Source organism: Telmatherina bonti (assembly GCF_933228915.1).
Source record: "Telmatherina bonti genome assembly, chromosome: 19".
In the NCBI taxonomy this organism is placed as follows: Eukaryota; Metazoa; Chordata; class Actinopteri; order Atheriniformes; family Telmatherinidae; genus Telmatherina; species Telmatherina bonti.
The window spans coordinates 26,857,848-26,872,577 of record NC_136617.1 but is presented as its reverse complement, the minus strand read 5'-3'; the positions used below and the strand labels follow the sequence as shown (position 1 = coordinate 26,872,577).

The 14,730-nt window shown below is 39.6% G+C and overlaps 2 protein-coding genes across 2 annotated transcripts in view; both read right to left on the bottom strand.

Moving 5' to 3' along the window:
* The window catches only part of slc6a18 (solute carrier family 6 member 18), a gene marked incomplete at both ends in the record, with an annotated part of 8,649 nt that extends 6,242 nt beyond the window's left edge, over nucleotides 1-2,407 (bottom strand). Inside the window, 5 exons of the mRNA XM_079258342.1 lie at nucleotides 1-31; nucleotides 124-305; nucleotides 797-934; nucleotides 1,361-1,501; nucleotides 2,266-2,407. The exon at nucleotides 1-31 is cut by the window's left edge and continues 80 nt beyond it. Coding sequence (XP_079114468.1) covers nucleotides 1-31; nucleotides 124-305; nucleotides 797-934; nucleotides 1,361-1,501; nucleotides 2,266-2,407 — 634 coding nt within the window. The remainder of the gene's footprint in view (nucleotides 32-123; nucleotides 306-796; nucleotides 935-1,360; nucleotides 1,502-2,265) is intronic.
* A 3,751-nt stretch (nucleotides 2,408-6,158) lies between these two features.
* On the bottom strand, nucleotides 6,159-14,381 carry LOC306769799 (sodium-dependent neutral amino acid transporter B(0)AT1-like; the record flags this gene model as incomplete). Its single annotated transcript, XM_079258517.1, has 12 exons — nucleotides 6,159-6,332; nucleotides 6,425-6,587; nucleotides 8,569-8,728; nucleotides 8,826-9,030; nucleotides 9,114-9,270; nucleotides 9,438-9,566; nucleotides 9,785-9,897; nucleotides 10,002-10,112; nucleotides 10,212-10,393; nucleotides 10,479-10,616; nucleotides 10,740-10,880; nucleotides 14,183-14,381. 12 exons carry the CDS (start codon nucleotides 14,379-14,381, stop codon nucleotides 6,159-6,161), a joined length of 1,872 nt encoding a protein of 623 aa, XP_079114643.1.
* Between the last annotated feature and the right edge of the window lie 349 nt (nucleotides 14,382-14,730).

The following is a 14,730-nucleotide window of genomic DNA, read 5'->3' as shown; positions in this document are numbered from 1 at the left end:
GGTAGGGGAATGTTGCCGTCACATAAACAGCCTGCGCAGTTTTAAAGACAACCACAAAACTTAATTGATTTTCTTTTTTTAAATAAGAGCTTAAAAGTTTTGTCATTAGTACACAACACTGACTTTTCCCATGGAGGAAATGCCTTTGATGAAACAGATGTAGACCACACACCAAGCGGTGGCAATACAGACCACCATCCACCACTGCAGGGAGCCACTGGTATCAATGTTTGGTGTGATGTTCAAGGTCTCACGATACCAAAAGTAATTCACAGGAGTGCTCTTCTCACACTCCGCATCATAACCTACGTGGACACACTCATCAGTGAAAACTGTTTTATTCCAAACAATCTTATACTTTCACACACACTTTCATGCATTCAAACCAGATAGACATCAGCATAAAACTGGTTCTTATAATGAAGATTTTCTATTATTTCATTGAATTAATTGCATTCAGCCTGGTACTTTCTGCAGAATTCATCAAGCAAACAGAGACCATCTGTTGAGTTACGAATGAGCAAAACAATTCAGTGCTGGTTGTCATGTCACAGTATCTGTCACTGAGTCTTATCTTAATTGAAAACAAGATTTATTACACTCTACCAGTTAGCTATTAAGCAATCCAGAATTACATCCCAGACCAGCCCAACAGTCATCTAGTCCTCTTGTGTAAAGTTCACAACTCTTAAACCAGAATTCCTATATGACAGTCATGCATTTTTATTAGACGTCTCTGAGGCACGGTTTTAGTTGTTGCCATCAGAGTTTAGCATTGCTTGATGTATCACCTCACCTGTCAGATTATCATTGGGCGGGCAGAAGCTCCATGGCAAGGGGTTTTGAAAAGAGTGAAAGAAGTACCAGAGCACCCAGGCCAGGATAGTGTTGTAGAAAATGGACACCAGGAAGGACACAAACAAAGAAGCAATGCCTGCACACAGGAAATATTTACTGTCAATTATTTTTTCATCTGAGGAAACAAAATTCAGCTCCATGAACAATAATTGATTTTTTCACCAAGATGGCAAGCAGCCACAGTAAACACCTGCAAATATGTTACTTAGATCACTCATAAAAAAGAAAAAAAAAAGAAAGAAAGGAATTTACAACTTCGGTGAAGGAAAATGATCCAGGATAATGCATGCCGTTGTACAATAGTGCATTACCAGATATCATAACCTTCCAGCAGTCATCACACAAGGCAATATCTTCTTTATCTTCGAATTACTTTCATATTTAATGCGAATATGCCACTCTCTAATCACACCTATAGCATCTGTCTGCTCTTTCTTTTATTTCTTTTTTTCAGAAAGTAACATTTCCTTTATTCACTTCCTAATAAATTTAGATTACCCACCTACACCACCGAGCAGCGGAGAGATGGAGTTCCACACCCCGATGCTGCCCATGCGAAGCTTCTGTCCTATGGCCAGCTCCAGGTAGAGCAGTGGGAGACCCTCAAACACCAGCGCTATCAGGTAGGGGATGAGGAATGCACCTGACAGCGTGATGGAAACATTTACCTCACAATTGGAAACCAACAATATTAAAATGGCTTTAGCATCACACTTTAATAAATTTTAATGAGTCTTGTCAACATAAGGACATTAAGTTTTATTATCTTAACCAAACAAAAATAAGCATTATATTAGACAGGGCTGCAATAGGGATACATTATGAGTTTATTCGCAAGCTGCCATAACGCTTCTCTAAATGCATCGATTTTCTGTACCACTTGTTCCAATTCAGTGTTGTGAGGAAGCTGGAGCCCATCTCAGCAATGAGCACACGAGAAGCAGGGTATACCCTGGACAGGTCGCCAGTGTAATGTAGCCTCTCTAAAAGGATACAATTTTAATGTATCTTTATGCAAAAATGGCAAACTGATTATTTAATGGCTACATCATATAGAAGCTCAGCAGTCTAATACACTTCCATAGGAATCCTGAATACAAGTTTCACTATATGTGGCTGGTGTGTGTACCTCAGGATGCCTGTTTACCCAAACCCCGACCATTGTTCTTTGGGATTCTGTGGCAAGGGGCCTCAGCATATCTCCCTTAAAACTATGAGGAAGTAAATACAAACCCTGACGTTTCCCTTGAATTTTCAAGCATTGATAAGACCCACCTTTTCTTTCAGTCACATACCAAACCAGTAAGCATATAAAGTAAAGCATCTCATTGCTTTTACGTGATAGCAATTAAACTTCTCTGAGTTCAGACGAGATAAGGAAAACATAGTTGAAAAGTAGCACCTCACCCCCTCCATAGATCTGGCAGAGATACGGAAACCGCCACACGTTTCCAAGTCCTACTGCAAAGCCAATGCATGTCAACAGGTACTGAATCTTGTTGTCCCATTTGGGTCTCTCTGCCACCCCTGAGTCTTTTGCTTTGCTCATCCTCAGCTGATGAAAAGGCTCAGCACGATTCCAGTTTGGGTAAAAGGATGTGGATTTCTTAATCTCAGCATTCACACCAACCAGGTGGTGGGTATACTTCTTTTTTGTTAATCTCCAAAATCATCCACCTGTAGTAGCACTTTGAGTAAATCCTGCCTCAAACAGACGTGTCCAAGTGATGCTCAGTGTACTCTTTTTTTAAGTGAGCTGTCTTGTATGCCCTGTCAAGTGAGGCTTTAGTCAGGATCCCAGATTTGATAGGTTTTTCAGAACAAAATCAGACTACTGGGAGGGGAGAGGAAACACCCAGCATAAAGATTTAGTGGTTAAACCACCCAGCATAAAGATTTAGTGGTTAAACCTCCCTCCTTGTTTCAAAGGGGAGTGTGCTCAGCCTTGAATTAATGGATAACCTGGTGATGCTGCTCTGGTGTTACACTAACCTCCAGGAAACCAATCACATACAGTTCGTAACACTGAGACAGTTTCTTCTCAACCGAGGCATATCTTGCAGACACTGAGCTGAGTCTGCAATATAAAATGAAATGTGATGTGTTTAATAGCACAGGAGGAAATGTTGTCAGAGCTTTGGGGTTTTTATTTTTTACTGTTTGCATGTGTTTAATCTCGGCTGCAACAGTTTGTACAGAACAAACTGTCACTGTTCAGATGTTTGAGGTGCTGGTTGCAGACCTGAGGTCATTATGCACCATTAGCCTGCTTTTTGCACATACCTGCACATCTTTGTTTGAAAAGGAGACCAAAAATCTTACCTTGTGATTTTTTTCTGTCAATTGCAGTTCTTTTTTTTTTTTTTTTTTTTAATAAACTTCTTATTCTCATATAATTATAATCATAAAATTAGGTATTAGGATAACTCTGATTAAGTGCTGAGTGAAAAAGTTGGGATTGGTTGCCTAATGGTGGACGTGGATGAAGTGGGATGCTGAAGCAGTAATTTACTCCACCCGAGCCAGAACCAGGAGATGGCATGTGTCATCTAACATTCTGGACATGGCCTCACAGGTGCAAACATTCCCTGACAAAACCTCATTCTCTGCAAACTGTTGCACAATGAGCTCATTTCCAGACCAGTGCAGACACCCGCAACACAGACCAAGGAGAAGATAAAGCGCATTTGCATTGTGGAACAAGTGATAAAACAGAAGAAAAAAGTTTGAATTTGTTATTTAGACTGTGTCAGATAGTTATCCTTGTGTTCACATTCGCTCACACACGTGTGAGTGACAGGGAAACTGAGCGAGAGAGTGATGTTTCTTTAGTTTTTCTTACTCTGAAATAATTAAGATATTAAAATTTGTTATTTTGTTGTTTTAAATAATCTGGTATTTGACTGTTCTGTTCGTTGTTAAAGTTTCAATTAGTACTTTTTATTCATTACCATTTTAAAAATAAATTTAAATAAACCCCCCACTGCATCTTTGCATTGCTGATGCTGTTGCAGCAGGTGGTGCTAAATTTTGACCCTTGAGGGGCTTTTACAAACTGAGCTAAAGGGAACTTGTTGCTGTTTAACTTTGTATCACATATAAATCACTTTTCTGAATGCTGGAGTTGTTGATTTTTGGTTTAGCCAGGCTGTTGTTCAAACACAGATTTAATGTTACCACGACTACCTAATGCGGCACAACAAACATCTCTTTATATTGCATTATTTTTCTTAAAATCAAAGCAACCCATGATGCTTGTCTGAGCAATAAAACAGTCAACTCCCTCAGTTTGGAGATTTTTCTGTGTCAAAGTTCATCCTTTGCTTCAAGTCTACAAGGGTTTTCCTTCAGGTGCTCCAGTCTAAAGAATACAAACTTTTAAACTGTCTTTATTGATGTTAAAACCTCTTTTTTTTAGGTGAGTGGTATATCTGCAGCTACCCCAGACAGTGTAGAAGAAATGAGTGTTGCCCATTAAAAGAGGCTCAGTAATCTGAAAGATGAATGAAACACTTTTAATAAAGCATTTCTTTTAACATAAAAATGTTGAATCAAATAAAATGTCAGAAAGAGTTAAAACAGAAATATAAACATGAGTGAAAAAGAAAGAAAAACACTGAATTGATCATTAAACAGATATCCATTAACTTCTACTTCCTTTCTGTGGATTTGTGGACTTCCCTGTAGCGCTTTGTCTGTTTCACTTTCCAGCCTTCATCAACATGCTGAGGAGTTCTCCTGGACCACCATGGTGGATCAGGACTGAACTGGAGCAGCATTGCAGCTTTCTATGTGTTTCAGAGGAGGGCGCACATGAAGTCCAAACACAAGGTGTCACACTTCATCAAAATAACACATAAAAATAAGTGCCTCGTGTAGCTATATAAGCTTCAGCAAATGACGTTCCATCAAACACTGCATTTTAAAAACCTTTCTTTGCATAATATCAACACAGCAGTACATCTCATGTTTACAAATCTTTTTTAAAACCAGGTTGTTGTTTATTTCCTGTGATCAACCTGAACAAGCAGACTGTGGTTTGCTGGTGTTAGTTCTCCCTCTGCTGGCCTGTTTACAAGTCTGCATCCTCCTGACAAAACTTTCTCTCAACTTTGTGCGCATGACATTGTTTGGAAATTGTTTTTAATTTCTGTACATGTAGCACCACCTGCAGATTTGTTCGTAAATGTGGTTTGTCAGAAGTGATAACACGATAAACAGGCACAAAGGTTTTTCTCATGAGGATGCTCCTCACTGGTAGCTTTGCCTGGTCTGAAGGGTTGATACCAAGGTAATCACCCTTTGTCAGGGTGGATGGGGGTTGTGCACCACAGCACTTTGGCTGTGTGTGGACCTGCCCTAATCTGGACAGTTTCTGTTGTGGTGCCCTCCCTGTGGCCATGGGTGGGCAGACTTCTGGCGTAAGTGGATCATCATGATGTTTCCTCAGCAACATGAAAGCAGATGTTTATTTACTATTTAAACTTTCATATCTACATTAAGTTAAGAAACTGTAACTAGGGATTAGAGTTCATATTTGTGCAGAATGGGGTAGTGTGTGTGTGTGTGTGTGTGTGTGTGTGTAGGTGGGTGGGTACATGTGCTTTGTGTGTATGTGTATGTTTTTAAATGATTATTTGACAAACTTCTGTGTGTGAGCACTTTAAAAAAAAAAAAAAAAAAATCGTACGTGTTGCATGATGCATGTGTGGTGAGAAGATTGTCTCCAGGTGTCAGAAAATAGTGCAGTGCCATGTTGAACGCACCCGAGTGCACGCCTCTGTACCTGACTTTTGGTGCTCCTTCAGATGGTACTCTTAGGAGTTTCTTTTCACTCCATTTTAGGTTTTTATATTAAAAAGTATTTTTACTGCTGAAAGTAAAAGTTTCTTTAAAATTGGAACAAGTCTCCCATATTTTGAGTAAAACAAATTTGAGAGCCTTTTGTTTTATCAAATAATTCCCTGGGTGAAACTCCCAGGGTGGCGTTGTTGCAACACCAAAGGACGAGGGAGAGTCTCTGTGCCGCCAGTATTATAAAAAGCTTTGCAATTACAATTTAATTTGATTTGATAATTAGGTTATGACACTAACACAGATGTTAACTAGACAAAAAGATTTTAATGGCAAAACCTTTTCAGACATTTTTAGAAAAAGTGAAAATAATATATATACTGTGCTTGTTTTTATTATTTTTTTTAGTTTTTGCTGTCCATACACTGCTATGTTTCCATACACTATGTTTTGTCAAACTTGGAGAACAAATTGAATGATGTTGCGTTTTCCTGTATTCTGGTGTTTTAGGAAATTTGGTTAATTTTTTCACAGGGTTTTGTCTTTCCCCTGCATTTAACGAAGATCAGCCTGCACAATGCATACACAGGCACTGCCAAACTGGGGACCCCTGCCAGCAAGAAGATGACCCCGCTGATCCATGGAGGGTATGCTACTGATGCCAGAGCTGGGAAATCCTCCTGCAAATCAAAAGGCAGTACCAACAAGTTACAGTTGTAGCATATAGCAGAGCTCATGTACTCTCTGTAAATGTATGAACCTGTGAGCTTACAGAGTTGGGGTCCCAGACGAGATACAAAAGTTCTTGTTGAGCTTGAGTCACCAGGTAGAAAACCAAGATAACCAGGATGATTAAGGGACTTATGAACCTCCATGAAATCTGCCAGTAGATGGAGGGTTTATGTCCAATCATGAACTTTATGTCTTCATTGAACCTGCCATAGAAAAGAGTTTAACATTAATTTGTTTACTAAATTTAGAAAGTACCTTGCTGAGGGGACATATTTAATATTAGATTATCTGCATATTGTAGATCACAATAAAAGTAAAACAGATAGGACAGAATATAAAATATGTATCAAAGAGTTCTTAATAAACAGGTGTACTATAAACAGAGATATGGGCAATAAAGTTTCTGACTTGGAACATAAAAAAACCAACTCCTGAAAGGGACAGGTACAGCTTACTGTACATCCGTAAAATGTGTTTTAATACTGGCTGGGGCTGCACGGTGGCATAGTGGTTAGCTCTGTGGCCTCACAGCAAGAATGTTGCTGGTTCGATTGGCGTGTTATTTGGACAGTGGCTTTTCTGTGTGGAGTTTGCATGTTCTCCCCATGTATGCGTGGGTTCTCTCTGGGAACTCCGGCTTCCTCCCATCGTCCAAAGACATGCATGTTAGGTTGACTGGTTACTCAAAATTGCCCATAGGTGTGAGTGTGAACGTGAGTGGGTGTTTGTGTCTGTCTGGCCCTGCGATGGACTGGTGAGCTGTCCAGGGTGTACCCTGCCTTTCGCCCAAAGACTGCTGGGATAGGCTCCAGCTTCCCCGCAACCCTTAATCAGACTAAGCGGTGAGGAAAATGAATGAATACTGGCTGTCCATCAGCTTCCTATGTAAATTACCAGTAGGTCCTGCAATAGTACAGTTAGGATAAAGCAGATTGAGAACTTTGCATGACAACATGTTATATGTGTTAAACGCGGCAGAGAGCTATGTTGCACTGAATTGTAAAGCTGGATCATGAAACAGTTTTTCGCCAGCTTTCTGTTCAGATATCCATGATGTAACTGAAGGAAAGTGGAAATGACCCTGCTTCTATAAGTGTTATGAATAATTACAACATATTAGCACTGGGCTATAGCAAATAGTAGCTGTGTCTTATTCCAGAGCTAGATAATTATTCTACCTTCACCATGGAAATTGGTGCCTTTGGGATGACTTGCAGTGACCTGACTGCTCACATAACCTGCTGAGGAATTATGATTTGATTGGTTTTGAGAAGTGCAAAACTGAAACAAAACACTACCAACACTGGAGGAGTTAAAACTGGCTTAATGAATCAAATAAATGATCTGTGTATTAAAGAACCAAGTAAGCAATCACACACAGCAGTTGTTATGGGACTGTGTGTGTGCATCATATACTGTATATAAAGGATGGATGCTGCCTCTGTGACGTCACCCGTAGGTTTATGAAGAGCTGAATTGAAGCTCATTCAACAGTTCCCATCATCACCATCTTGGCAGCATTACGCGTGCCTTCTCTCCAGGAAAATGCAAAAATGGGCTAAGAGGTAGAGCTGAGAGGGGGGCTGTGAGTGTGGGGGTGAATGATTGACATCTATCAAACTCCGACTTGCATATAGCTAAGAGCTAATTGAGCTAACTGGGAGATAACCAGCTAACAGAGGTTGGTGGGTTAAAGCCATGAGCCAGCTAAAAATCTTTTTAACATGGGACACTTTGGGATTTGCTCTGTCTTGGAGCCCCTAGTGGATGAGGGGTGAACTGCAATTTTTGGCACTTCTGCATAAACTTCAGGTGTCCATATGTCCTTATCAGAGTAACTTTAAATCAGAAATTTCAAGCCCCAGTCCTCAAGGGCCACAATTTAGCAGGTTTTCAGTGTTTCCCTTCTCAAGCACACCTGACTCAAATATATTAATTATGCAGAACTTCATAGGCTGTTTGATCCATTTAATTTGAGTCAGGTGTGTTGGAGCAAGGAAACATTGAATACTTACAGGATTGTGGCCCTCAAGGACTGTTTAAAGCATAAAATGCTTTAAACATTCTGTGAAGCGTCAATAACACGCATTACTTGATATTCTCAATTCATTCTACTTTGTGACTAGTCTGATCATTCATGCTTGGCAAATACATTTTAAACAAACACAGGAACTGTGAACTCACCTGTCTATACCATAAATGTAAACAATGGCTATCAACTCAAAAAAGCCGATGGTCAGCAGTGGGACGGAACCAGCAAAGTTGTCGAAAAGAGTTACCCAGTAAAGTCCTGAATTCTGTGCAAACAGGAGGCAGATGATGAAGGAAACAAGGCATGTTATCCCTGCAACATGGAGGCAACAAATAAAAATTAGAAGGTCGTTTGTATGAAACATATATTGAAAAACTGACTTTAAATAGGACACTAGGACAAAGATTACCAGTCACTGCTTCCTGGGGCCAGTTTTGAGGTAACAATTTTAAGTCTTTCAAGGGGACCACCACTCCTTCAATGTTGCCAAACAGAGTTGAGAGGCCCAGGCAGAAAAGCATGATGAAAAAGAGGACAGACCAGACTGGGGAGGCGGGCATCTTGGTGATGGCCTCTGTGAAGACAATGAAGGCCAGACCGGTTCCCTCCACTCCCTAAGACAACATGCACAATGCAGATGAGAATACAACTCAATATCAACATGGAAAGTCTGACAGAACTTCATTAAAACAGCTACCTCACTTAGAAGTGTCTTTATGTCACATGTTTCAATGTTCAGTCCAAGAACAGCATGAGGATAGGTGCGGTTTAAATGGTTAAAAGCTTCATTGTAGTTACTTGCAGTAATGCTATCCTCAGGAAGGTCGAATGCATTTGTCAAGGTCATGATGTTTCTAGGGAGAAAAAATATCAGAAATATATTTAAAGCCCAATCATTTTGTATATAATGTTTCTATATAGGCATGAATGACATCTCATTCCAAAACGTATGAAAATGCACAGCAAAAAAAGTCGTTTTGGGCTTTTCTGAACTTGAAACTAATGCTCTGTGACTACTCACTCGATGACACAGTTGTCATATTTCTCAGTGGCTCTGAAGCCAATGATGGTGTAGGTTACCATGGCAGCATATATTGAAGTAAAACCAGTTACTGCAGACAAAATCACAGCATCTTGCATGCAGTTGTTGCTGAAAGAAAAGGAATAAAACTTATGAAATTGATTCTCACATTGTCTTAGACTATAATCACCACACACACATGCACGAGCTAGCTAGCTAGCTAGCTGTTATGTGATTTAACCCATTGTCATTGCAGGGGGTTTTAGGTGGGATACTTTTGGTATTCCTGCAAGATTGCACACATGCCAGGAGTTAAATACACAACAGGAATTTCAAAAAGCTCTTACTGAACAGGGTTGTAGCTTGAGAAGGAGATAAGCCCTCCCCACGCTAAGCTAAAGGCGTAAAAGACCTGGGCGCCTGCATCCAGCCAAGTTATTGGGTTAATCAACTCATTCACCTGTAAGGAGACATACAGTACAGACTGATGTAGTTAATTCTTTTTCTTTTCTTTTTTTTAAACATTATTATAGCATTGTTTTCTGTTAAAAATGTAAAACATACATCTGGAGTGAAGAGGAATTTGATTCCATTCATGGCACCTTTGAGGGTCAGTCCTCGCACTAGGAAGATGGCCAGCACTATGTAAGGCAGGATGGCGGTGACGTACACTGCCTGAAGTCATGAAAATATGATAGAAACATTCAAGGAGACTGGCAGGTAATACCTGTCAGAAAATGCTTAGTTTCAAAAAGCAGTTTTAAAAAAGTCAACCTTTCCAGATGAACTGATCCCCCGTATGAAGCAGATACAGATGACTGTCCAGGCAGCAAGCAGGCAAACCACCATGGGCCAGTGGAGACCTCCAGAGTCGGCTATGGAGGCTGTACTGTTTAGAGTCACTCTGTAAAAGTAATAATCCACAGTCGAGCTCCGTTGACACTCGGATATAAATTCTGAAGAGGCATAAAGTAGTTGTTTAGAAATCTGGATAAAATCTGGTTAAGTAATTTGCTTAAGAATTTGTGTATTTTATAAGACCTGTATTGTTTTCATTGAGAGGACAATGGGTCCAAGGCAGTGGGTTTTGAAAGGAGTTAAAAAGATACCACATGATCCACGCTATCAAGGTGTTGTAGTATAACCCGATTAGTAAAGACACCAGCATGGAGGCAATACCTGAGAACAACATATTTATTAATTAATGCAACCCTCAAAATAATTCACATTTAATAACAAATATGGGTTCCAGTGGGGTTAGTGGCTCCTTTCCCCCGGCCTGTTATGGAGAATTGTACTCACCAATACCGGTTAGATAGGGGTTAATGGCCCTCCATACTCCCACACTGCCTTTCCTGAGACGCTGGCCAATGGCAAACTCCATAAGCAGGAGAGGCATTCCTTCCAGCACCAGAAGGATCAGGTAGGGAATCAGAAACGCTCCTGGAAAATGTTTACCAATCAATATTATGAATGCTCTTTCGCAGGCACATTAAAGGTACAGTGTGTAAGAACTACTGACACCTAGTGGTAATGGAGGGAAAAGAAATTAATCAAACGTCAAGCACAGTTAAAAATGGACGGGGGCTGTCAGTGAGTAAAATTCTTCCAGAAATCTCTGCATTAACCCAGTGACCACAGATGCAGCACTGACTGCGCTACAGGTAACTTTTTCGACATTGTGCACATGTGTTTTGTCCACTTCTATGCGTTTTTTAAAGATGCATTACGTAACTTTTCTACTGTAAAACTCTGCATTCCAGACTTGTCTGATGGGAGTATTATGTGTGTTTTGGAAGTTATCGCTTGCCAGGGACATCCTGAGGTTGAGAAACTGCACAACTTTTTATTCTAGGATGATTCTGGTGTGATGTTGTAACTGAGTTTCATTTTACACACATCGCCAAGTCCTAGCAAGCGGATATGAAGACGCCCATGGAAGTAAATCTGTTTCACCAGATTTTGAATTTTACCATCCTTTGAATTTTAAGCACCAAAATTTTATGCAGCAAATGAACAGACCTAAATTTTATTAATCTGAATTAAATGCTTCAGTTTTCTAATAGTTTTTTTCTACAATGTTTTCAGAGTTTTAAAATTCAAGACTCAAAATTTGAAGATAGAAAATTAAACCGGCAGCTCCATGAACCACGTAACTTTTGCTTACCATCTTTCTATGGGAGTGTCGCCACTCTCATTGGAGCCGCTGATTTAAGCGTCTGAGGTGACTGATGGAGTGTGACATGATTGGCTGAATACCAGTTCGATGTTATCCTGAACTGATTAGTTACCGCAGTGGCCCAGATGTTAAAACTGATTTTCTGACTGCAAATTTTACCACAAAATTTTGCCTGTTGAATTTTGGCTGTCTGAATTTTTTTCATTTGAATTTTGTATCTTTGAATTTTAAATCTTGAATTTTAAAACTCTGAAAACATCGTAGCAAAAATAAATTATTACAAAATTGAAGCTTTTAATTCAGATAAATAAAATTAGTTCGGGGGTTTGGCGCCTTGATCGGTGGTTTACTTTTGTTGGCGCACTTGAACTGGGCCTTCTAGACCCAACCCCACCTTTGTAATCATAAGGCTACCGTTCTCCCTGGATGGTTTCAGACTGGATAAATTGGATCCTGGCCTATAGAACATTGTACTGTAACAACAGAAGCAGTTGGTGATTTTAATGTTGTGGTTCATTGGTGAAAACTATTTTTATGTAATTTTTTTCAGAAAGCTTATTAGATTTGCTCTTATTAGTTGTTACTCCAGATATCTAAGACAAGTTTATGTAAGATGTGATGCTCCCCTCTCATAAAGGAATACACAATAAACATATCTCTGGTGGCATTCATAGAAGTTGTTGTTGTCATTTTCAATTTGTTACTTTGTTTTATTTGTTGTTGCGTTTTTTGTTTTGTAGTTTGCACTTCAGGGCCACCATAGGAAAAAGCTAAATACTGCTTTTCCTTTACTTTTTGATAGACATACATAGTTTTACAACATAGACAGACATAGTTTTACAAATATAATGATCTACTGAACTGCATTTGGGCTGTAAGGAGCTTAGTCTGGCACATTTACCATTTAATACCACAATAAACATTAACTCGAGCAAGACAGAATTTCCTCAAATGCACCTTGTAAAAAGAAATAATGTTTGAGTGAATAAATGGATGTAATTATCCAGGCAGCACACTGAATGTCTCACATTCTTTGTAATCTTGCAACATGGCAAAGAAAAGCAGCATTGGCACATTAAATGTAGTAATAAAAAGAAGAAGAAAAGAATCAAAGAAGTAAAGAATCGGAGTTGAAGCCATCCATCCATCCATCCATCCATCTTCTGCCGCTTATCCGGGGTCGGGTCGCGGGGGCAGCAGCCTAAGCAGGGAAGCCCAGACTTCCCTCTCCCCAGCCACATTTGCCAACTCTGCGGGGGGGATCCCGAGGCGTTCCCAGGCCAGCCGAGAGATGTAATCCCTCCAGCGTGTCCTGGGTCTTCCCCGGGGTCTCCTCCCCGAGGGACGTGCCTGGAACACCTCACCAGGGAGGCATCCTGACCAGATGTCCGAGCCACCTCAACTGGTTCCTCTTGATGCGGAGGAGCAGCGGCTCTACTCTGAGCCCCTCCCGGATGATCGAGCTCCTCACCCTATCTCTAAGGGTGAGCCCAGCCACCCTGCGGAGGAAACCCCATTTCAGCCGCCTGTATACAAAGCCAGTACTCAGTAAAGCAATTTGCTCTTTAACTCAATACTTTAAAGAGTTTTTCACATCTAAACAAGTCTTGCAAGTATTCCCTTTACTGTGACTTCGAAAGTATTCAAATTGGCCTTGTAGTTGCAAATACACTTATTTCCTTATAGGTATGCAAAGACTTAAAACAGGCACAAAGTGATAAAAGCACATAATCCTATTGTGGTTACATAATTTCTGTTGACCATGTATAAAGTGAAGACAGTGGAAAATTTTTAGTTGTTCTTCTTTCATAGTTTAATATGAAACATGTGTTATAAAAGAGCATCTCACATCACTCACAGCCAAAGTCCATCTCTCAAGGACACAAAGGGATAGAAGTTATAGATACTTTTAAAGGTTGTCAGAAAGCGACCTTCAGATTTTAACAATCAAAACTGTCACAGGTTTGTTAACCCTGTAACAGCCTGCAAGTTTGCAGATTTTCCAATGACTTTAATGAATTTAATCACACATTTGTGGACATAAACCCGCCTAAGCCACTTTTCACACTTGGTTTAGGTATTAAATGTCAAAAGAAAGAGTTCATTATAGCTGTACTGTTTAAATTGTCAGCATTTACTGTAGTTATGATTTCATTAAACATAACTCCAACCATTTGCTAAAAAAAAAGATTATAGATTAATATTGTTATTGTCCAAAGAAAAATAAAATAAAATCTCTTACTTTTTTGTTATTGTGGACTTTAAAGGCTTAAGAACAATGAAAAAACAAACAGATTTAAAAAAAAAATAAAAAAATTTCTGTCATCAGTAACTTAAACATGAGAAATGTTTAAGTTAAGTTTTTATGTCTTCTTTCAAATGCTCCATAAATTATTGTGACATATTTTGACATGTGTTTAAAAAGGGAAAATGTTCAGGCTGCAACAATCACAACACATTGTGGAGAAAATGTGTAAAATACATAAATATTTAAAACAAAACAAAACAGGATTTTCATCCACACTGACTTATTAAACAGTCTTCGACCACCTTCATCCCATCTTACCTCCTCCATGACTTTGGCACAAGTAAGGGAATCTCCACACATTGCCAATTCCAATGCAGAAGCCCACACACGTTAGGATGTACTGGGCTTTGTTGTCCCACTTGGGCCTGTCACCAACCTCCTCCTTTTCCATCCTTTCCAGATCCTCATAGTTGGGGATTCGGAGCTCCAATCCTGGATTAGGGAGAAGCAGTTTCATACTGATTCAATTGAAAGTAGAAGTTAAGAGTGAGAGCTCAGTCCAAGCACATAGCAATGCAAACAGCCAGTTTGACCTTTTACTGATCATGTTCACAGATTAACACATATGAACTCTACCCTATTCTTATAAGTTCTGTCAATTCAATCAAACATTAAACATATAAATCAATACCACCATATCCCCTCACATGGAAGATGTCTAGCTTTTTAGTGCAGAATAAAATAACTTCACCGGAGTGAATTACTCTATGCCGTCTGAGGTCTATGCAGTTTTTGTTCATTTAAATGATAATATCTCGCGACATATGTGACATGTAATTTACTGCTTTCAGAGGTGGTACTTATTC